At 43.4% G+C, this 22,269-nt stretch overlaps 1 protein-coding gene across 1 annotated transcript in view; it reads right to left on the bottom strand.

Moving 5' to 3' along the window:
* Nucleotides 1-3,574: 3,574 nt before the first annotated feature.
* Nucleotides 3,575-22,269, bottom strand: part of AP4S1 (adaptor related protein complex 4 subunit sigma 1) — a 57,081-nt gene continuing 38,386 nt past the window's right edge. Inside the window, exons 6-7 of the mRNA XM_066341680.1 lie at nucleotides 14,714-14,725; nucleotides 3,575-4,007 (exon numbers count right to left, since the gene is read on the bottom strand). Of these exons, the coding sequence (XP_066197777.1) occupies nucleotides 3,879-4,007; nucleotides 14,714-14,725 (141 nt within the window). The 3' untranslated portion in view covers nucleotides 3,575-3,878. The remainder of the gene's footprint in view (nucleotides 4,008-14,713; nucleotides 14,726-22,269) is intronic.

Here is a 22,269-nt window from a genome sequence, read left to right as displayed (position 1 = left end):
AAGTCAGTAACCGTGTGAAATGTCAGGAGTCTTCCTGTAGAAAGGAAAGTGCAGAAACAAGGTAAAGCTGACCAGTCTGGGACATGAATTCGTGAGTGTGAAAATCACTGAACGCTGGTAGTCACAGTTCAGCATTAACCTTGTGAGATGATGATACAGCCTGGACAGAGTCACATTGCAGTTCACTTTCCATTGTCAGGTGCTACCAGCCATCTGCTGGGGTCTCCACATATATATACCAGGTACTTGAGTATTTTTTCCTCTAGTATCTACTTAGTATATTTTTTTTAATTGTTATTCTCTCAAGGTACTTAAATCTGTGCCAAGATGTTATTCAAATGCTATTTTGGTGTGACCCAAAAATTAATTTTGTTCACTCCCTAGTTACATCTGGTGTACCAGTTTCAGCAGTTACCTTGATTAAGTGCCTACCAACTAGGACAGTGTTTCCCAGCTAATATGTCTCCAAAAGACCTCTACAGCACTGTGATCTAGGCTGGGCTTTCCCCAGACCGTGGCTACTTAATGCAAAGGTAGATCTACACACACACACACACACACACACACACACACACACACACACACACACGCACACACGCACACACCACACACACACCACACACGCGCGCGCACACACACACACACACACACACACACCACTCACCGGTCCTGAAGGTCAGAAGTGTTTACTCTGCCTTCCTGAATGAGTCCAAAACAACTCAGGTTTATACCTGGAGTCTATCATCGACTTGATGTCTGGGTTTTTACAGATACAAACTTTGAAATATGTAAACAGATCAAGAATTTAAACAAAATTCCACTTTCCACTCACACGAGAAAAGAAAAAAACTACTGAATGAATTATTAGTACCCTAGAATGTTTATGTTCTTTTGCTGGGGAGTATTGTAGATGAAAGAGCTCTTGGAATTCCATTGGCTGGCACCGTATTTTAATATACCAAAGCTATTTCTATTTCTTCATCCCACCTGCCCCCCTGTGCTTACATGCACATAAACTTGTGCGCTTTTTCTTTCTTTTTAACTCAGACAGTTCTCTATGTCCTACTTTTGACTGAGCAGCAAAAACATATAAAAAGGTCGGGGCTGGGAGACTGGGGCATTGCTCTTTTATAGCTATGTAGCAGTTGTCTTTTCTTTTTCCTTTAAGATTTTTTTTAAAAATGCATTCATTTTACGGGGGGGGGGGGTAGGGGGGACGGATGAGAATTATCAATTCATAGTTGCTTCACTTTAGTTCATTGATTGCTTCTTGTGTGTGCCTTGACCAGGCAAGCCCAGGGTCTGAACCGACAACCTCAGCACTCCAGGTCAATGCTTTATCCACTGCGCCACTGCAGGTCAGGCTGTAGCAGTTTTCTTTGCTTCAGAAAGTTCCAGAAGGAGTAGAAGGAATAAATTGGGGGGCGGGGTTCATTTCATACCACCCTAAACAGAGATACCCTTTTCTTGCATTCTATTTTTAAACTTTGAACTAAATTTCTTTTACAAAAAAATAAGTTGGTTTTTTTTTTTCTGTATTTTTCTGAAGCCGAAAACGGGGAGAGACAGTCAGACAGACTCCAACATGCGCCCGACCGGGATCCACCCGGCACGCCCACCAGGGGCGAAGCTCTGCCCCTCTGGGGCGTCGCTCTGTTGCGACCAGAGCCACTCCAGCGCCTGGGGCAGAGGCCAAGGAGCCATCCCCAGCGCCTAGGCCATCTTTGCTCCAATGGAGCCTCGCTGCAGGAGGGGAAGAGAGAGAGAGAGGAAGGAGAGGGGGAGGGGTGGAGAAGCAGATGGACGCTTCTCCTGTGTGCCCCGGCCGGGGATCGAACCTGGGACTTCTGCACGCCAGGCCGATGCTCTACCACTGAGCCAACCGGCCAGGGCCAAAAAATGTTTTCTAATAAGACAAACTTTATAATATGCATAAAGGATAGTTGTAAGGGCTCTCTTTTTCTTTCATAATTGATACTGTATTGGCTATTTTGAGGATAAGTACACAGGTGTTTCAATTTTTACACAATTCTTAACATATGTACCAAAAATGCTGTCATGTAGTTGTGATTCTAGTCTAAATAGTTATTCCAGGGACTTTCCAGCTTAAAGTTTGGAAGCTTATTTTCCTTAAGAGAACATCAAGTACCAGTATCTTCAAATGTTGACACACTGTTAGATCAAAGTCCCACGAATTCACAAATTTTCAGTCTTTTGTAGCACATTAACAATGCAGGAACACTGAACTGCCACACCAAAGATGTTACAGAGTGCACAACATTCTGACAAGGAGAGCCAAGTTCAAGGAGTGGTTTTCTTTAGGAAACAATTTTATCAAAAACATGGGACTAGAAGTAATTTAAAATACATAATAGCCTGACAAGGGGTGGTGCAGTGGCTCGAGTGTCAGCCTGGGATGCTGAGGTCCTAGATTTGAAACCTCGAAATCATTGGCTTGAGCGTGGCTTGCTGGCTTGAACCCAAAGATTGCTGGCTTGAACAAGGGGTCACTGGCTCAGCTTGAGCCCCTGGTCAAGGCACATAAGAGATTCCATCAATGAACAACTAAAATAACGCAACTATGAGTTGATGCTTCTCATCTGTCCACCCTCGCCCTCCCTTCCTGTAAAAGACATTCCAAATAGCCATGTAGTATGCTTTGATTAGAGGATGTAAAAACTACCCCCCCCATCGATGGAGTGTTAAGCTGACACCCAAGATAGTCGAAACCTCCCATATTCAACATCCCATTATTTTCTGGTTGTACCAAAAAATTGACAGCCAGCAAGTTATTTTACCTCTTTAAAAAAGCATTTAATTTACACTTTAAAAAATGGGATAAGTGGAATTCTCTCCAAAATGTTTCTAGAACTACTAAAAACTTGCATTTACAAAATAGTTGATGAAATATTCCTCTGGATTGTACAAGAGGGGAGAGAGGGACCGCTGATAAAACATGAGATGACATTAATTAGACTTGGCTCCCTTCCTCCTGCTTCATCTGAGACTGGACTCAATTCATTTTTAGTTTGTTTTCCGAGGGTAGAGCTTCTTTAGGGGCCTAGGCAGCCACTTTGGCCTGTTTTCCCTTTGCTCCCCTTTTCCCTTTTGTTTGCATGTTTTTGTCTGCAGGTTTATCCTTTCCTGCTGCCTTTTTTGGATTTGTTTGCCCTTTTTGCAGGAACAGGCTTAGCTGACCAGCTCTCCAGTCTCTTCGTGGGCTCCTCCGCTGCCCTTCCTTCCTCTTGGGCATCCAGGTGGCAGGGCAAACCCCTGGCAGTAGCCTGAGGGCCCAGTACCCTGGGAGGTAAGGGCTCTCTATTAATGTTCAACCATTTATTATTTGGTAGTAACATTCTCTATAATTAAGTACATGGTGGCATGGTAATTGCCAAGTGCCCATAAAATTGATCTCAGGCTTTTAGAAACTGGCAAATAAAATTTAATTCTGCTCTTTTCATCAGGCACGCAATAGGTAAAGGTTTGACTTCTTTGAAATTGTATTTTTCAATTACGGCACTTTCAGGTGTACAGCATAGTCGTTAGACAGTCATATTCAGAAGACAAAGTGCTATGTGTGTTTAAGTCAGTTTTAAATTTATTTAACAAAATTTAAACAAGAGCGTGTAGGGGTGCTAATAGTTAGAAAATAAAACTTATCTCTTATAGAAAAAATTTTCTTCGTACGTTGTATTTTAAAATTGTTTTGTTTTCCATTTAGGAACTGTGAAAAACATCTGTTTGAAATGTCTTTGGGAGGAAGGATGCCTCATTTTGCAATGGTGTCCTCTTGCAGATTCTCTTGGGCTACAGATGCAGAGACGTCCGGTGTTCTCATTTCCCATGTTGACAGAGATGCCCAGCACAGCTTCCGTCATTCAGCTTTCTGACATCTTGTCAAGAATTAGTAAAGGGGCAAGAATTCTTGCCCGATTTGTTTCTACAATGCAGCCATTTAACACCATCTCATCCAAAATGATGTGTACTTTATCCAAATTAAACATTATCTAGGGTCGCATTAAGGAAATTAGTTGTAAAAATGTTTACATGAAATAAGTAATAACGTAGAGCTCAGCCTGAAATTTTTCCAGTGTAAATTAGTCTAAGTATGAAGATCATATTTTTTTCTTTTTAACAGAATTGAGATAAAATTTAAGTGTCCCTTCACATACTCCTAGTTTCACTTAGATTAAGCTAACTAGACAGCAGGCGTAGAAATGAAACAGCTACACCTTTTAGCCAGAGGGAGAAGGAAATCTACATAGAGCTAGAGAACATGGCAATTGACATTTGGCAAGAGCATGACCTGGCCTCAAGAACAATGTTGTTTTCCCAGACAATAACAAATAGCCAAGATTTATTGAATACAGTATACTGGAGGCTTTACATGTTATTTCAGTCTTCTTTACAACATGTTGCATGTTATCTTCATTTTACACAGAAGCTAACCGGCTCAAGTCATTGTCCAAGGTCACATCATTAGTAATCACCAGTGACTGGGCTTTCAGCCCAAAGTTTGGCCTTGACTGCTCTCCTTCCAGATTTCTTAGGAGGGGCCTGTGGCTTCTGAGTATACACCCTCATTTGGTACTCAAACCTCCACCCCAAAACAAATGCCTCTACAACTTGCATCTTAAGCTATCTTCTATGTCAGACAACCTGAAGAAAAAATAACTACAAGGAGAAATGAATGATGAAGGCAAGGCAAGCTGACTCAATTCCCAAGTAGGTAAAGACTCTGAATTTCAAGATAGTACCTCTTATAAATGGAAGTTCTAAAAATACTCCTTTGAGAATTATGGAGCCACTATAGTTTACTGATGGCTCTTACTGGATAGTTAGTCCAGGGCATGGGGGAAGAGGAAATACTGGTAGTCTATGATGTCTGCCTAATTGGAGCCGAATTCTTTCACCAGGAAACCCTTCGAGTACCTAACTTTCCTTTTGTGAAAGAAGAAGGGCCTGGCCTGTGGTGGGCAGTGGATCAAGTGTTGACCTAGAACACTGAGGCTGCTGGTTTGAAACCCCAAGGCAAATACGAGAGGCAACCGCTACAAGTTGATGCTTCCTGTTCTACCCCCCACCTCACTTCTCTCCCCCCACCTCTGTAAAACTCAATAAATAATATAAAATCTTTTTTAAAAAAAAAGGAGAACTAGCCTGACCAGGCGGTGGTGCAGTGGATAGAGCGTTGGACTGGGATGCAGAGGACCCAGGTTCAAGACCCCGAGGTCGCCAGCTTGAGCACAGGCTCATCTGGTTTGAGCAAAAGCCCACCAGCTTGAACCCAAGGTCGCTGGCTCCAACAAGGGGCTACTCGGTCTGCTGAAGGCCCGCGGTCAAGGCACATACGAAAACGCAATCAATGAACAACTAAAGTGTTGCAACGCGCAATGAAAAACTAATAATTGATGCTTCTCATCTCTCTTCGTTCCTGTCTATCCCTCTCTCTGACTCACTCTCTGTCTCTGTAAAAAATAAAAAAATAAAAAAATGGGGAAAAAAGAACTGGAATGAGATGATGATCATTGAGTGTTTATGAATTCTAAGTTTCCATCTCTATTTAAAGAGTATTATCCTGGTGTGTTAAAAAAATCAAACAGCTAACAGGTTGTTTCAAATAAACTTCATTCAATAAATGAGTTATTAAATGCACCACGGGAGTTCATACTCAATAGTGAATCTTTGTAAAGTGAATCATTACTACCTGAGTTTCAGTAATTTCAGATGTTCACGTCTACTACTGTATACGTTTAGTAAAGTACATCTGTAGAGAGTGAGGCAGCCCTCTGGATGACTTAAGTTTCTGTTAGGCTCTGCAGTGATGCCTCATTTAGCTCTGTGCACACAGTCCTTCAGCAGAATAAACTTTTTCAGGAGCCCATGGGAACTGTCCTTAAGTGACCCAGAAAAAAAATGCTTTATTTTGATATACCTGTTAATATCTTCCAATTATATAGATGATTGCTTTGTCCATGGCCAAATTGGGACTGAAATATTAGGCCCTTGACTCAGTGCTGTTCACCAGACCCAGTCAGGTACAAAGGCAGGCAGAATTGGGGAGCACAGGTGTCTGCATGGAAAATGGCCTGTAGAATCCCCCTGTATAATCACTGAAGGGCAGTGAAAACCTTCCTGTCTTTGAGAATGTCAGCTCATCCAAAATAATTTTCTTTGAGACAGGAGATCAAATTTTTTTTTTATGTTTTTTTTAAATATAATTTTTTTTTTCATTTTTCCAAAGCTGGAAATGGGGAGGCAGACAGACTCCCGCATGCGCCCAACCGGGATCCACCTGGCATGCCCACCAGGAGGCGATGCTCTGCCCCTCTGGGGCGTCACTCTGTTGCATCCAGAGCCATTCTAGTGCCTGAGGCAGAGGCCACAGAGCCATCCTCAGTGCCCGGGCCATCTTTGCTCCAATGGAGCCTCGGCTGCGGGAGGGGAAGAGAGAGAAAGAGAGGAAGGAGAGGGGGAGGGGTGGAGAAGCAGATGGGCGCTTCTCCTGTGTGCCCTGGCCAGGAATTGAACCCGGGACTCCTGCATGCCAGGCCGACGCTCTACCGCTGAGCCAACTGGCCAGGGCCAAAATATAATCTGTTTTAAAAATTTATTTATTTTTACAGTGAGAGAGAGAAGACGGATAGGGACAGACAGACAGGAATGGAGATGAGAAGCATCAATCATCAGTTTTTCCTTGCGACACCTTAGTTGTTCACTGATTGCTCTCTCATCTGTGCTTTGACTGTGGGCCTTCAGCAGACCGAGTAACCCCTTGCTTGAGGTGAGCCTTGCTCAAACCAGATGAGCCCACGCTCAAGCTGGCGACCTCGGGTCTCAAACCTGGGTTCACCGCGTCCCAGTCCAACGCTCTATCCACTGCACCACTGCCTAGTCAGGCAGGAGATCTAATTTTAATCTCTTTGAATTGAATGGGTTCAGGGATCAAGCTGCTCTGAAGACTGTTCTAGCTTTGGCAACCAGATGATCAGCAATTCAGATGTTCCCTTGAGCAGCTGACCAACTATTTTGAAATTCACGTTAGAATTTACTGCTGAATCATATCAACCATTGATACCTCACATTGCAAGGACATGGTTCTTCAACTAGCCTGAATTTCCCAACATTCTGGAAACATGAGTTGCTCAGTGAGGTCATCTGTACTGTGGGCATGTGACTGTCTATCTGAGTATCTGGCTCAAAGCTCTCAAAATCATGCAGCTTTCTGGCACTATATAGGGAAACCACAGACCAAATCCAATGTGAGGCAGAAGCCTGAAAGTGGATTCTCCCCTGGAATCATGTGACTCCTTTAAAAAAGGAATCCAGCTGTTGGTCACATCTTGATTTGGTTTATGAGCAACTTGTGCACACGGGTGAGGCCAAGAGTAATGGCATTTGGGCTATATGCCAGGTAGGCAGGGACCAAAAAATACTTGATCTGCCAAGTCCCATGGCAATAAATGGACACACATATTTTAACCCTGACATTAGGAATAAGACAAAGCAAGAAAGGCCTACGCAGCTGGTCTACTAATGTGGTGAACTGAAAATTACTATTTCAAGAAGGCCCTACCTTCAGGCTATACTGAACTTGACTGACTTAAAGGTTAAGGCAACTTGTTTCCCTTCAAAGGCACCCTACAGTTGGAGCTGACATGAACTACAGACAGCCTCCCAAGGATCGGATTCATAAAGCCCCTCTTTCTCCTCACCCTGAAACCTGGAAGCCTTTCTGAATTTCTCTGTAATGTAGATAGGAGTTGGACATCTTGAGACTCCACTAATATTAGTGCCACCTTAAATAGGTATTTTAATTAAAGTGATTGAACTGCTTGTGTTTTCTACACTGGAATTTTGATCTATGGATCATAAAACTTTATTTTTTAAAATATTTTATTTGCTGATTTTACAGAGAAAAGAGAGAAGGGCAGGGGAGCAAAGAGGATGAACTCATAGCTGCTTCACTTTAGTTGTTCATCGACTGCTTGTCGTATGTGCCTTAACCAGGCAAGCCCGGAACTTGGAACCAGCGACCTGTGTTCCAGGTCCATGCTCTATCCACTGTGCCACCACAGGTCAGGCACAAAACACTTTCAACACGGTATTTTAACACCACTGTGTTGGCCTGATTATCCTTTCATAACAGAAACCGAGCAGCATATATTCAAATGGGCCCATGGAAACTTCCAAGGCAGAGCCCAGGCTAGAAATTGAATTTCTAACTAGACTTTGGTCTCAATCATTTGTTTTGATTTTTTAAAATAAGATCTTAGTTAAGCCAAGTCCTTTAATACACAAGGGTAGGAAAAATCTTGCTCTCATTATTTATATTTTAATACAATTTCCCATGAAATTAGATAAGCTGCAAAAGGCCAGGGTGTTCACATTCCCCACAGAAAATCAACTGCTGCACAGATGACTGTCAGGAAGACTCCTCCTGGGTGCCCTCCTTGTGAGCTAGTCTTCTGTGCTCTGACAGGCTTAGAATTGCCTCTCCTTAACTGTGCCACTGAACAGGAATGTATCTTTATTTTTTAATTTTTATTTATTTATTTATTTATTTTTTACAGAGATAGAGGGATAGATAGGGACAGACAGGAAAGGAGAGAGATGAGAAGCATCAATCATCAGTTTTTCATTGCACGTTGCAACACCTTAGTTGTTCATTGATTGCTTTCTCATATGTGCCTTGACCGCTGGCCTTCAGCAGACCGAGTAACCCCTTGCTGGAGCCAGCGACCTTGGGTTCAAGCTGGTGGGCTTTTGCTCAAACCAGATGAGCCTGTGCTCAAGCTGGCGACCTCGGGGTCTCGAACCTGGGTCCTCTGCATCCCAGTCCGACGCTCTATCCACTGCGCCACTGCCTGGTCAGGCTGTATCTTTATTTTAAAGTCGGTTTTCCTTAAAGATCCATTCATACTCATAGAGCAACAAAATATCAAGGTGTAATTTAAAAAAAAAGTTTATGTAGGTTTGGGTAAAAATAGAAAAGACAGCAATTGGTCAAAAAAGCCTGTCATTTCTCTTGCATTTTTCCTGTTGCTTTTCATAACTTGCTGTCACTATTCCTGAGTAAAACAGAACCTAGAAGCATGGAACACAGGAGTAGGGTAAGACAGAAGGACCTGGGGAGGAACAGCAGCAGATGGGCATGGCATCTAAAGGACTCAGAACACACTGAAAGGTAATAGATGGCTAAGGCTAGTGAGAGCCAAAAACCCTAGAAGGCAGACTGTTTAATCTGCAACAGTCCATCCCTCTCCGAAGCTGAAGGCCGACTCCTGGGGACTGTTGGTAGTTTTGAGACTCCTCACTCCACATACTGACGGGAGCCTCCTGCGCCTGGCCCCTCAGCACCGCCCTCCTAACGCCGGCCTGGCACATCCCCCACCCTTCCCAGTCGTGCTTTCTGTTCGCATATTTGCAAAAGGAAAAAGAGGTGTTACCAGCCTCTGAATGTGAACCTCACTTGTGGAGAGCATGCTCTTATCAAGATATTCTCAAGATTTTACTTTATTTCTGACTCCTCCCAAAGACTACAGTTTCTCCAGAACTTCTCTAATTTGGGAAAAAGCTTTGACAAACTAGAATGGTGACAGAAACTTTAAAATGTTAGCAACTAAATTGCTACAATCTACTGATAATTATGAATTTTTAAAGAATATGTCAAGGCCCTGGCCGGTTGGCTCAGCGGTAGAGCGTCGGCCTGGCGTGCAGGGGACCCGGGTTCGATTCCCAGCCAGGGCACATAGGAGAGGCGCCCATTTGCTTCTCCACCCACTCCCTCCTTCCCCTCTGTCTCTCTCTTCCCCTCCCGCAGCCAAGGCTCCATTGGAACAAAGATGGCCCGGGCGCTGGGGATGGATGGCTCCTTGGCCTCTGCCCCAGGCGCTAGAGTGGCTCTGGTCGTGGCAGAGCGACACCCCGAGGGGCAGAGCATCGCCCCCTGGTGGGCGTGCCGGGTGGATCCCGGTTGGGCACATGCGGGAGTCTGTCTCTTCCCGTTTCCAACTTCAGAAAAATACCAAAAAAAAAAAAGAATATGTCAAATTTGCCTGATCTGTGGTGGCACAGTGGATCAAGCATCAACCTGGCATGCTGAGGTCGCTGGTTCAAAACCCTGGGCTTGTCTGGTCAAGGCACATATAGGAGTTGATGCTTCCTGTTCCTCCCCTTCTCTCTCTCTCTCTCTCTCTCTCTCTCTCTCTCTGTCTCTCTTCTCTAAAATGAATAAATAAAAATAATTTTTAAAAAATATGTCAAATTTAACCATATATCTAATTTATAGCCCTGGAAACCCGAATACCAGCTCTGCCCCAAAGTAGCTCTATGGATTGAGACATGTCACAGAACCTCTCAGAACCTCAGCCTCTTCATCTAAAAAGTGAGGTCCTGAGAGGAATGCTGAGGTCGCAGGTTTGAAACCCTGGGCTTGCCTGGTCAAGGCACATATGGGAGTGATACTTCCTGCTCCTCCCCCCCTTCTGTCTGTTTCTCTCTCTCTCTCTCTCTCTCTCTCTCTCTCTCTCCCTCCTCTCTAAAATTAATAAATAAAAAAAAATCTTAAAAACAAAGATATCTTTAAAAGGGATGTGATGCCCCACAGGGGGCTGTATCAGGGTTTGATGTGAATCTCCAATCTCGGTGGTGCTGATGACCGTTCCATGCGCATCCGTCCTCGCAGGGAACCAGGGGCAGGTAACTGAGTCACAGCAAGTCCAAGCAGGACCCAGACCCTCCTAGTCCCCCACCCTCACTGCAATAGAAAGGTCATGAATCAGGGGACTTTCACATTACTCACAGGAGCTTTAAGGTTCTAGAATGAACTGCTCAGGCTTTTGGGCTCTAAGGACTTGTAAAATACCATGAATGTTCTTAAGATTTTTCTTTAGATATTTCTGAATTAAAACATTCTGGATTCTAGGCGTACTCTATATTTTTGGGGGAGGGAGCACAAGAATATAAATAGGGACCCCAGCTTGCTCCCTGCTCTTCTCCCTATGTTAAGGTGTGGGTTACCAGTTACCGTCCCAGCTACTGTCATTCCTGCCCCCAGTCCTGGGATGGGGGGGAGGCTGCATGGGCCCTGGAAGCAGGTTCTGGGATGTCTGGGCGCCCAGCAAATTCGGGGGCCCAGGTAGTTGGATGATGGTCCAGAAATGGATGGGGGCTCCTGCAGGCTCTCGGTAAGCACCTGCAGCCCTGGGAGAGGGGAGCTGCCGAAGGACAGCGAAGGGGTCCAGGAAAGACCCTGAGCTGTCCAGGTCGAAGGCCATTCTGCTGCATCCCACTCCAGCCACAGTAAGCCAAGTCTGTGAGCCTCCTCACAGGCACCGAATGCCAGAAAGGCTGCTACGGTTGTCTGTATTTCCACCCTAGGAGGAGTGCCCCTGGGATTGAGGAGCTGGACGTTTCCCACACAGCACCACTTGCTGGCGCCATCCTGAATGTCCAGCAGAAAGGGGTAGAGACAGCCCTTCGAATTATAAGTTGTCTGAAGAATTTACACCTGGGGCTCCAGGGTGGAACACATTTTGGGAAGCTCATCAGTTGGTTCCTAAAAAACCATGGTTCTCTTTCTTTAAATTTTATTTTTTTAAGTATTATTATTTTTAAATTAACTAAAACTGATCTTAACTCATGGAATTTGAAGTCTTAAGTCCACCAAAGTCTGTAACAGGAAGCACTTTCTACGGAAGCAGGGCCCTGAGTCCTCAGGCCGCATCTCAGCCCAGTGGGTGGAGTGGGACGTGAAGAGGGACCAGGAGTTTGCTCACGGCACCTGAATGATTTAGGTCACCGCCAGGCTCGGCCCCCAGGGTGCAGTCTGCCTCACCAGGCATGGCTGCAGAGTTTCTACCTAATGGGAGGGTTTTCAACAAGTCAGAATTTCTGTCCTGATTTCTGTGCTTAGGTCGTTCCTTTTTAAAATCCCATCTGTCTTGCTCTGTGAAATGGAACAAGCCCATAGTAAGGAGAATGAAAATGGTGCATTTTATATCTCAAACTCTAACATGCAGACCGTGGAAAACCGCCCCGTTCCTACAAGGCTGCACAGTGGGAAAGCGCCTGCAGAGAGCCGGCAAGCAGAGGACTTTCCGGGGATGCCCTGAGGTTCTAACTTCCACCCTCCTGCCGCTGCACCCAAGCTGAGCCTTAAACTGTGCCTGTTCCATGTGGGCTGACAAGAAGGCTTTAAGCCTGAGCATGCACAGAGTATGTGCTCCGAGTGTTGGAAGAACCACATCCAGGCTGTCATGATATCAGTTGTCTGTTTTCGACCCTTGAAGGCCTGAGGAGGTGTACCTGGCAGAACCGATATCAACAGTGCTAACGGCCAGCTGGGTTCTTGGTCACCTGCTCCCAGAGCAGAGATGTAGGTTGTCTGTGGCCAGCACAGAGAGAAGGACACAGGGTGCGCCTCTAACAGGCTCCCTGGTCTTACTGTTACAAAAGTGGGGTGTAGATGCACTCCCTGTGCATGGGAGGCAGAGTAGAGGCAGAGTAGAGTTGGGTTTTTCATTTGGATTTTTTTCAGATGGCTGAGGGTGAACACCTTTTAAGAATGTTAACAGAAGAGCAGTGTCCCGGGCCTGCCTGGCCAGCTACCCACTCCACTTTCAGACCACAGGAGGCTCCTCTGAAGTCACACCCGGAACACAGGCACACAGCCCCCAGAGCAGAGAGATTAGTTCCTTTCTCTGAAAGATGCAGAATCCCTAATGTATCAGGTGGATATGGCTAAGTAATTCCTTAGGACAGTAAATAAATAAGTTGGTCAGAGAGGAAGAGAAGGCAAAAATGAAATTAAGTAAAATGAGGGGAAAGGTACAAACTGTGGGTCTCGGTGTGGAAATGAAATTCAAATAAGAATGCTGGAGCTCATGACATGGACCTATGCTATATGCCAGATGGATACAAAGACAGACCCAACTCTACCTCTAATAAACATCTAGTCAATTTGTTAGACACATCAACACAACTAGTCTGACTGCACTGCATATCCTGTTACATCTGATTCACTTTAATTCTCTTAATATCTAAACTCGTAAGTCTCTCACCTCCTGTTCTAGGTATAAGGTAACTCAGCTCAGTTACCTAGAGTTGTGCTAACATCAAATATTAAGGCTGAGAGGGTTTTAAAACTCTTCTAGTCTAATTCCGTCTTTTTGAGGTGAGAGTTTGTGTCTTGTCCAACACACAGATAGTTGGTGGTGGGACCCAACGCGGAACTTGGGTTCTAATTCCCAGGGCAGTGTCTATCGGCATTCACTATCTTCCTGATGACTCTCTGAATCAAAAGGCATTTTCTTCTTCCCCTGGACAAGGACGAAGAGATTGATTCTAAGTTGCTTTAAAGGGCTTAGTTAAAATGGAATGTTACGTGCTGATAGCCAGGCTGGTCTTCAGTCGCCTAATAGGTCAAAGGGATCCTAGATTTAGGTCACTCACCATTAGAGGGCACTCAGATTTTTCCAGTTAATTTAGAGAGGTTTCTAAATACAGCCGGCAAATGAAGTTTGTCAACGTGATGACTGACACTTTCTATTTGTAGGAAAAGGTGAATGACCATTTCTCCAGAATATACTGACTCTGGGCATAGGTGTCTAAATGTATGTCTATATACATATACTGAGACAGGTCATAATTAATATATATTTGTGATAATGATACTATTTTAGATTCAAGCCTAATGTCTTCTCAAAGGACTCATTTATTGCTTTCAAGTGGTAAGCAAATTTTGGAAGTAAAAGTTAACTTAAAAGTCAAAACACCATCTAATCAGGCGGTGGCACGGTGCATAGAGCATCAGACTGGGATGTAGAGGACCCAGGTTCGAGACCCCGAGGTCACCAGCTTGAGTGCGAGCTCATCTGGTTTGAGCAAAGCTCACCAGCTTGGACCCAATGTCGCTGGCTTGAGCAAGGGGTTACTCGGTCTGCTGAAGACCCCCAGTCAAGGCACATATGAGAAAGCAATCAATAAACAACTAAGGTGTGTCAATAAAAAACTGATGATTGATGCTTCTCATCTCTCCTTTCCTGTCTGTCTATCCCTCTCTGTAAAAAAAAAAAAGAAAAAAAGAAAACCTCCAGAACACTCACACAAAATCCAGTGGCTTCTTGCCAAATCTGCAGACTGCAGTATTCTAAGCCAGTCATGCTTGTTGTTGGGGCCCTTTGGATGCTTTGATTTAAAAGGGAGAAGAGTAAGAGAGCATTCTCTGCTATAAAAGGAGATGAATATAAGCCAGGCAATTTCTTTAACCCTCTAGTTTATCATCCCAAAGGCCTTATTCTGATCATGTGGAGAATTTCTGGAGATTTCTTTCTCTCCCAAGCCATGAAAATCCATTTCTCTGCAAGGACCAAAGCCTTTCTGCCTGCGTTATTGAAATTCTAAAAAAGGTCTCTTCCATGTAAGGAAGTTAATATATAAGTTAATGACAGTTATTATCAACTACTATCATATTATTGCCCTGTCTGAAAAATAGAAAAATCTTAAAAATTGTCTTTGTAAAGAAAAGGTGGGGTGTTTCAGCAAAGCCCCTGTACCTCTGGCTATCTTGTTCAAGTTGTTGATGATCAGCACTAGGGATTCTAGATGCTGCTGAATTGTTTTCCTGCCCGTGGCACTTACCTGATAAAGACTAGCATGTGGTTTGCCAGGTACTTAGGAAGACCTGGCTCACAGCATTGAGAAAGGATACATCTAATTCACTCTGGAAGAGAGAAAAGAGAGCAAGGATGAGAACGAGACCCTGGGACACTCAGCAGAGTGAGCAGGAAGGCCCCGAGTTTGGGATTGTCATAAAAAAAATTTAGGCTGCAGTTTACAGGAATTGTATGGGCCAGAACCATGATCTTTAGAATACAGAGGGAATAAACTAACTTTACCTTTACAGACAATAGGTAATTTGTGTTGATAGGTTTATAAAAAACTTTAATAATTTATATACACTTTGAATCCATTAATTTAAATTTTACTCCTAGAAGTTTATCTTTTTTTTTTTTTTTTTTTTGTATTTTTCTGAAGCTGGAAACGGTGAGAGACAGTCAGACAGATTCCCGCATGCGCCTGACCGGGATGCACCCGGCACGCCCACCAGGGGGCGATGCTCTGCCCCTCCGGGGTGTCGCTCTGCCGCGACCAGAGCCACTCTAGCACCTGGGGCAGAGGCCAAGGAGCCATCCCCAGCGCCCGGGCCATCTCTGCTCCAATGGAGCCTTGGCTGCGGGAGAGGAAGAGAGAGACAGAGAGGAAGGAGGGGGTGGGGGTGGAGAAGCAAATGGGCGCTTCTCCTATGTGCCCTGGCCGGGAATCGAACCCAGGTCTCCCGCACACTAGGCCGACGCTCTACCGCTGAGCCAACCGGCCAGGGCTCCTAAAAGTTTATCTTAAGAAAAAATTAGATAATGGCACAACCATTTTTATATGGCAAGTTATTTTATAGTAGTATTTTATATTATGTTTATAATAGCAAATTATTGAAAACGAAGGGAACTAGTTATAAGTATTATAGCAGACCCACAAATGATGATGTAGATATATAAGTACTGATGTACTATTGAGTAAAAAAGCAAGTTATAAAATGATATATACAGCATTATCCTGTGTATATGTGTATCCATAGAGATAGCTATAGATACAGTTGGAGACAGACACATATAAAGCCTGAAAGGAAGTGGATGTAACAGCATGTATCAATAAGTCTGGGCTTATTATCAGTAAGTCTGATCTTCCCTTCCTTTTTGCTTATATGTATTTTTAATTTTTTTCAATGAACATGGATATCCGTACCAGAGGCAGATTAAGGTCAGTTGATGCTCCGGGCACAGAAGAAAAGATTGGGCCCCTTACATTAGAAAAAAGAGTAGTTGGAGTTTTGTGGGGCTCTTCAGAAGTTAGGTACCAGGGTGTGCGCCCAGTGCACCTGCTGTTAAATCCACCTCTGTCCGTATCATGAAAAAGTCAAAGAGGGAGAGGATATGTAAACAGTTAAATTCATATTCAGCCCTGGCCGGATAGCTTAGTTGGTTAGAGAGCACAGTCCCGTATTACAGAGGTTGCCAGTTCAATCCCTGGTCAGGGCACAGACAGGAGCAGATATTCCTGTCTCTCTCTCTCTACCTACCTACCTCTCTTACTAAAATCAATTTTTAAAAAATTCATATTCGAAAGGACTTAAGTTTGTCAAATGTAGCTCTGCCGGCCCTGACCCCACTTCCTCAACATCAGCAGCCCGAGCTCTCGCAAAGCTGCCTCCCTCAGAGCTAACCGGGCTGGCCTTCTGTTTTGAAACGTGATGCTGAGACGCTTCTTCCAGCCCAGACAGCAGCATGAGACCCATCTCCAAATTTAAGATTTGGAAACTCTAAGACTAAAAATAGTTCCAGAAAGAATGTTTAAAACTCAGAAACCTAAAAATAAATTTTAGACAACAAGGCATTCTCCACGAGCAGGACAGCTGCTATTTTCTCTCCCATAGTACTCTTTTCCCACCTCTTTTTCTTCTTCTTGCTACTACTTCCATCCTAAACCCAGTCCGCCCAAACCTGTATAATCACCAGGCTTAAATTAAATTCTACTCTTTACTTCTGTGGTTTATGTGGTCACCGACTCTCCCTGGAATTACAGCTAGAATTCAGCAACATGCTATTTATGCTCAGTTACTGAATATAATAATAATTTTTTAAAAAACCTTAGCAATGATAGTGCTTACACCCACTCTTTACTCTCCCAGGGTTAAAACATTGCCAATTTGAGAAATTATATTCTTCTTTTAGGTGTTCCCTTAAAGTGGCTAGTCATGGCCAGCCCTGAATCACAGACCCTGATTTGCAACCAGTCTGCCTTAACAGAGTGGTCATCCCGAGGTAAGCAGGAGCTAGAGTTATGCTGCCCAATATGGCAGCCACCAGCCTCATGTGGCGATTTAAATTCATTAAAACTCAATAAAGTTGCCTGACCAGGCGGTGGCGCAGTGGATAGAGCGTTAGACTGGGATGCGGAGGACCCAGGTTCGAGACCCTGAGGTCGCCAGCTTGAGCGCGGGCTCATCTGGCTTGAGAAAAAAAAAAGAAAAAGAAAAAAAAAGCTCACCAGCTTGGACTGAAGGCCCATGGTCAAGGCACATATGAGAAAGAAATCAATGAACAACTAAGGTCTCGCAACAAAAAACTGAAGATTGATGCTTCTCATCTCTCTTTGTTCCTGTCTGTCTGTCCCTGTCTATCCCTCTCTCTGACTCTCTCTGTTTGTCCCTGTAAAAAACAAACAAACACACACAAAAAAAAAAACCCCCCAAAACTCAATAAAGTTAAAATTTCTCACTTACACTAATCATATTTTACTTGTTCAAGAGCCACATGTGGCAGTGTCCCCTGCACTGGACGACACAGATACAGAACATTTCTATGACTGCTGAAAAGTTCTTTTGGATATTACTGGTTGGTGGTGCTCTCTCCAAGCAATCAATACAAAAGATGGGTTTTACAGCCAGCCTTAATGCTGTCTGTCCCCACAAAGCCAGTCTCTGAGATAGCCCAACCTCTCGCCCTCTTCCAGTTTTGGAGGGCACCAATCCGTTCCTAGTTAGACGCTCTGCCATGCTGCAGGCTGCAAGGCAGCCTCCCATCTGTTGTGTTTGCAACAGGAAGCCTCATGCGTAAGGCGGTGGTTCTCAAACTTCAGCATGCATCAGAATCACCTAGATAGATACTAAAACACAAACTGATTGCTGGGCTTCAACCCAGAGTTTGAGTCAATGAGCTAGGCTAGGTCCAGAATTTTTATTTCTTATGTTTCCAGGTGATGCTTATGCTGCTCGTCCAGGAACACAGACTAAGAAGCTCTGCACTAAGGCAATGAGGACAGGCTAGTTACTGTCCCATGAAGGAGTTTGCCAAAAGTTACTTGTGGTATGAGGAGTTAGACTGAAGATATAAGTTTTGGTCTGCCAAAAGTTACTTGTGGCATGAGGAGTTAGACTGAAGATATAAGTTTTGGTCTGCCAAAAGTTACTTCCGGCATGAGGAGTTAGACTGAAGATATAAGTTTTGTGTTTTTGTTTTTGTTTTTAATTTTTAAAATTTATTTCAGTGAGAGAAGAAGGGAGAAAGAGAGAGACGGGAACATCAATCTGTTCCTGTATTTACCCTAATCGGAGATCAAACCAGCAACTTCTGCCCTCCAGGATGACACTTTATCTGCTGCGCCACCACAGGTCAGGCAAGATATAACTTCTTAACATGAGTGCTGCCCTTAACAGGCTTTAGTGCACTGGATATTACTAACTATAGACTCAATTCACTGTATCAGGAAGAATCAGGTTGGAAACAATTCCTTCCTAATCATTTTATTTAAAAGCAAAATGAAATAAACAAAACAACTCTTCAAAACCACCTTGTGCCACTACTACTTCTCAAGAATGTCTGCCCAGGGCAGAGGAAGGCCTACGGGAGCAGAATAAAACATCTTCAATGATTCTTTTTAAAAGACTACTGATTTCAGCCCTGGCTGGATAACACAGTTGATTACAGCATCATCCTGAAGCACAGAGGTGACTGGTACGATCCCCGGTCAGGGCACACACAGGAACAGACTGATGCTCCTGTTTCTCTCTTGCTCACACTCCCTTCCTCTCTCTCTAAAAAAGTCAATTAGTTAATTTAAAAAAAGACTATTGATTTCAAACTAACTACAAAGCTACAGTCAGCAAGAAACTATGGTACCTGTAGAAGGATAAACATACAGGGCATTGTAACAGAACTGAATGTCCAGAAATAAACCCTTATATTTATGGCCAATTGATTTTCGACAAGGGTGCCAAGACAATTCAGGAGGAAAAGAACAGTCTTTTCAACAAATGGTATTGGGACATGTGGATACCTACATGCAAAAGAATGAAGTCAGACCCCTACCTCACACATATATAAAAATTACTGATAATAGATCAAATACCCAAATAAGAGCTAAAACCATAAAACTTTAAGAAAAAAACCTAGGAGTAAATCTTCATAACTTCAGGTTATGCAAAGGCTTTTTAGACATGACACCAAAAACACAAGCAACAACAACAAAAAATAAAGTAACTCAACATCATCACAATAGAAATTATTGTGCTTCAAAGGATACCATCAAGAAAGTAAAAAGAAAGCCACTATATGGGAGAATATATTTCCAAATCATATCTGATAGAAGATTTGTATTCAGCAAAGAACTCTTACAACCCAATAAGAAAAAGACAATGCAACTGAAAAATGGGCAAAAAATTTGAACAGACATCAATTCAAAGATACACAGATGGCCAATAACACATGAAAAGATGCTCAACATTGTTATCCATTAGTGAAACAAAAATCAAAATCTCAATTGATTGGCCTCTATACCACTTTACCCAAAAGGGTGGCTACAATAAAAAAGACAGATAATAACAAACATTGGTGAGGATGTGGAGAAATTAGAACTTTCATACACTGCTGATGGGAATATAAATTATGCAGGCACTTTGGAAAAGTTTGGCAGTTCATCAAAATGGCTTTCAAAAAAATTAAAAATTTTATTCAATTATAGTTTGACAGTCAACATTATATTAGTTTCAGGTATATAGCATAGTGGTTAGACATTTATATAACTTAGAAAGTGATCACCCTGATAAATCTAGTACCCACCTGACACCATATATAGTTATTACAAATTACTGACTTTATTTCTTATGCTGTATTTCTTTTTTTTTTTTTTTTTTCATTTTTCTGAAGCTGGAAACAGGGAGAGACAGTCAGACAGACTCCTGCATGCACCCGACCGGGATCCACCCGGCACACCCACCAGGGGGCGACGCTCTGCCCACCAGGGGGCGATGCTCTGCCCATCCTGGGCGTCGCCATATTGCGACCAGAGCCACTCTAGCGCCTGGGGCAGAGGCCACAGAGCCATCCCCAGCGCCCGGGCCATCTTTGCTCCAATGGAGCCTTGGCTGCGGGAGGGGAAGAGAGAGACAGAGAGGAAAGCGCGGCGGAGGGGTGGAGAAGCAAATGGGCGCTTCTCCTGTGTGCCCTGGCCAGGAATCGAACCCGGGTCCTCCGCACGCTAGGCCGACGCTCTACCGCTGAGCCAACCGGCCAGGGCTGCTGTATTTCATATCTCCATGTCTACTTCATAACTACCAATTTGTATTTCTCAATTGCTTCGCCTTTTCCACCCAGTCCCCCAACGCCTTCCCTTTCTGGCAACCATCAGATTGTTCTCTGTATCAATGAGACTGTATGTTTTGTTTGTTCATTTATTTTGTTTTTTAGATCCCACATATAAGTAAAATCATATCGTATTTTTCTTTCTCTGTCTTATTTCACTTAGCATAACACCCTCTAGTTCTATATATGTTTGCAAATGATAAACTTTCATTCTTTTTTATGGCTGAGTATTTCATTGTATATATGCACCACATCTGCTTTATCCATTCACCTATTAATGGACAGTTATATTGCTTCCATATCTTGGTTATTATTAAAATACTTCAATGAACACAGGGCAGCATATATCTTTTTGAATTGATGTTTTGAATTTCTTCGGACAAATACCCAGAAGTGGGATTGCTGGGTCATATGATAGTTCTTTTTAAAATTTTTTGAGGAACATTCATACTGTTTTTCATAGTGGCTACACCAATTCAAAATATTCAATATGGAGTTACTCTATCACCCAGCAATTCCACTTCTAGGTATACACCCAAGAGAACTAAAAAACATGATTCCACACAGAAATGTATTCACAAATGTTCATAGCAACATTATTCATAATAGCCAAAAAAGTATAAATAACCCAAATGCCCATGAACTGATAAATGGAGAGACAAAATGTGGTATATTCATACAGTGAAATATTATTTGGCAAGAAAAAGGAAAGAGGCTCTGGCCGGTTGGCTCAGTGGTACAGCATCGGCCTGGCGTGTGGAAGTCCTGGGTTTGATTCCCAGCCTCGATTCCCGGCCAGGGCACACAGGAGAAGTGCCCATCTGCTTCTCCACCCTTCCCTCTCTCCTTCCTCTCTGTCTCTCTCTTCCCCTCCCGCAGCCAAGGCTCCATTGGAGCAAAGATGGCCCGGGTGCTGAGGATGGCTCCATGGCCTCTGCCTCAGGCGCTAGAGTGGCTCAGGTCGCAACAGAGCGACACCCAGGATGGGCAGAGCATCGCCCCCTGGTGGGCGTGCCGGGTGGGTTCCGGTCAGGCACATGCGGGAGTCTGTCTGACTGCCTCCCCGTTTCCAGCTTCAGAAAAAAATACAAAAAAAGAAAAGAAAAAGGAAAGAATTACTGATACATGCTACAGCAGTGATGGATCTTGAAAACATTATGCTAAGTAAAAACAGCCAGTTACAAAATACCACAAATTGTACAATTCTACTTATATAAAATGTCTAGAACAGGCAAACTACTTGTAGAGACACAAGGTAGATTAGTGATCACCTAGGGACTGGCCCAGGTGGAGATGGATAATTAGGAGGGAAATGCTAATGGGTGTGGTGTTTTCTTTGGGGGTGATAAAACATCCTAAAATTGATTGTGCTAATGGTTGTACTAATCTGTATATCATATAAGTACTAAAAACTGTATACTTTTAAGTGTGTGATTTGTATGGTATTTAAGTTATATTTCAATATAGCTTTTTAAAAAAATAAGACTGTTGGATAGGAACTCAAGTATGCCTTAAGAGGAGTTGGTTTTGACCATCAAAGCAAGGGTGTCGATGGAGATGATTTAAATTAAAAAGGGTTCTAGATTTTACTAGGGGAAGCAGAAGAAAGAAGAGAGAACAAATTGGATAGCAAAATCTCTTGAGAGAAAGACAGACGAGATTCTTAAGTCTTGTAGAAATGGTTCATTATAAAGGACTAAGATACACATAGGTGTACCTTATGTGTGAGGTAAGGTAAAGAAGCATGAGTCAGAAGAAAAGGTAAAGAAAATCTGCCATCATTTGAATTTTCACTTTCACATATTAAAGCTTTATATTAACACATGCTCTTTTTAAATTTTTTATTTATTGATTTTAGAGAGATTGGAAGGGAGAGGGAGAAAGGGAAAAAGGGAGAGATGGGGAGAGGGAGAAAGGGAGAAAGAGAAAGAGGAGAGAGAGAATCATCAACTTGTTGTTCTACTTATTCATGCATTCCTTGGTCGATCCTTGTATGTGCCCTGAACGGGGATCAAACCTGGTATCTTGGTGTACTGGGATGATGCTCTAACTGACTGAGCCACCCAGCCAG

The sequence above is a fragment of the Saccopteryx leptura genome, chromosome 6 (genome assembly GCF_036850995.1).
Source record: "Saccopteryx leptura isolate mSacLep1 chromosome 6, mSacLep1_pri_phased_curated, whole genome shotgun sequence".
Taxonomy (NCBI): domain Eukaryota; kingdom Metazoa; phylum Chordata; class Mammalia; order Chiroptera; family Emballonuridae; genus Saccopteryx; species Saccopteryx leptura.
The sequence above is the reverse complement of the archived record's forward strand: the minus strand, read 5'-3'. Positions and strand labels throughout refer to the sequence as shown.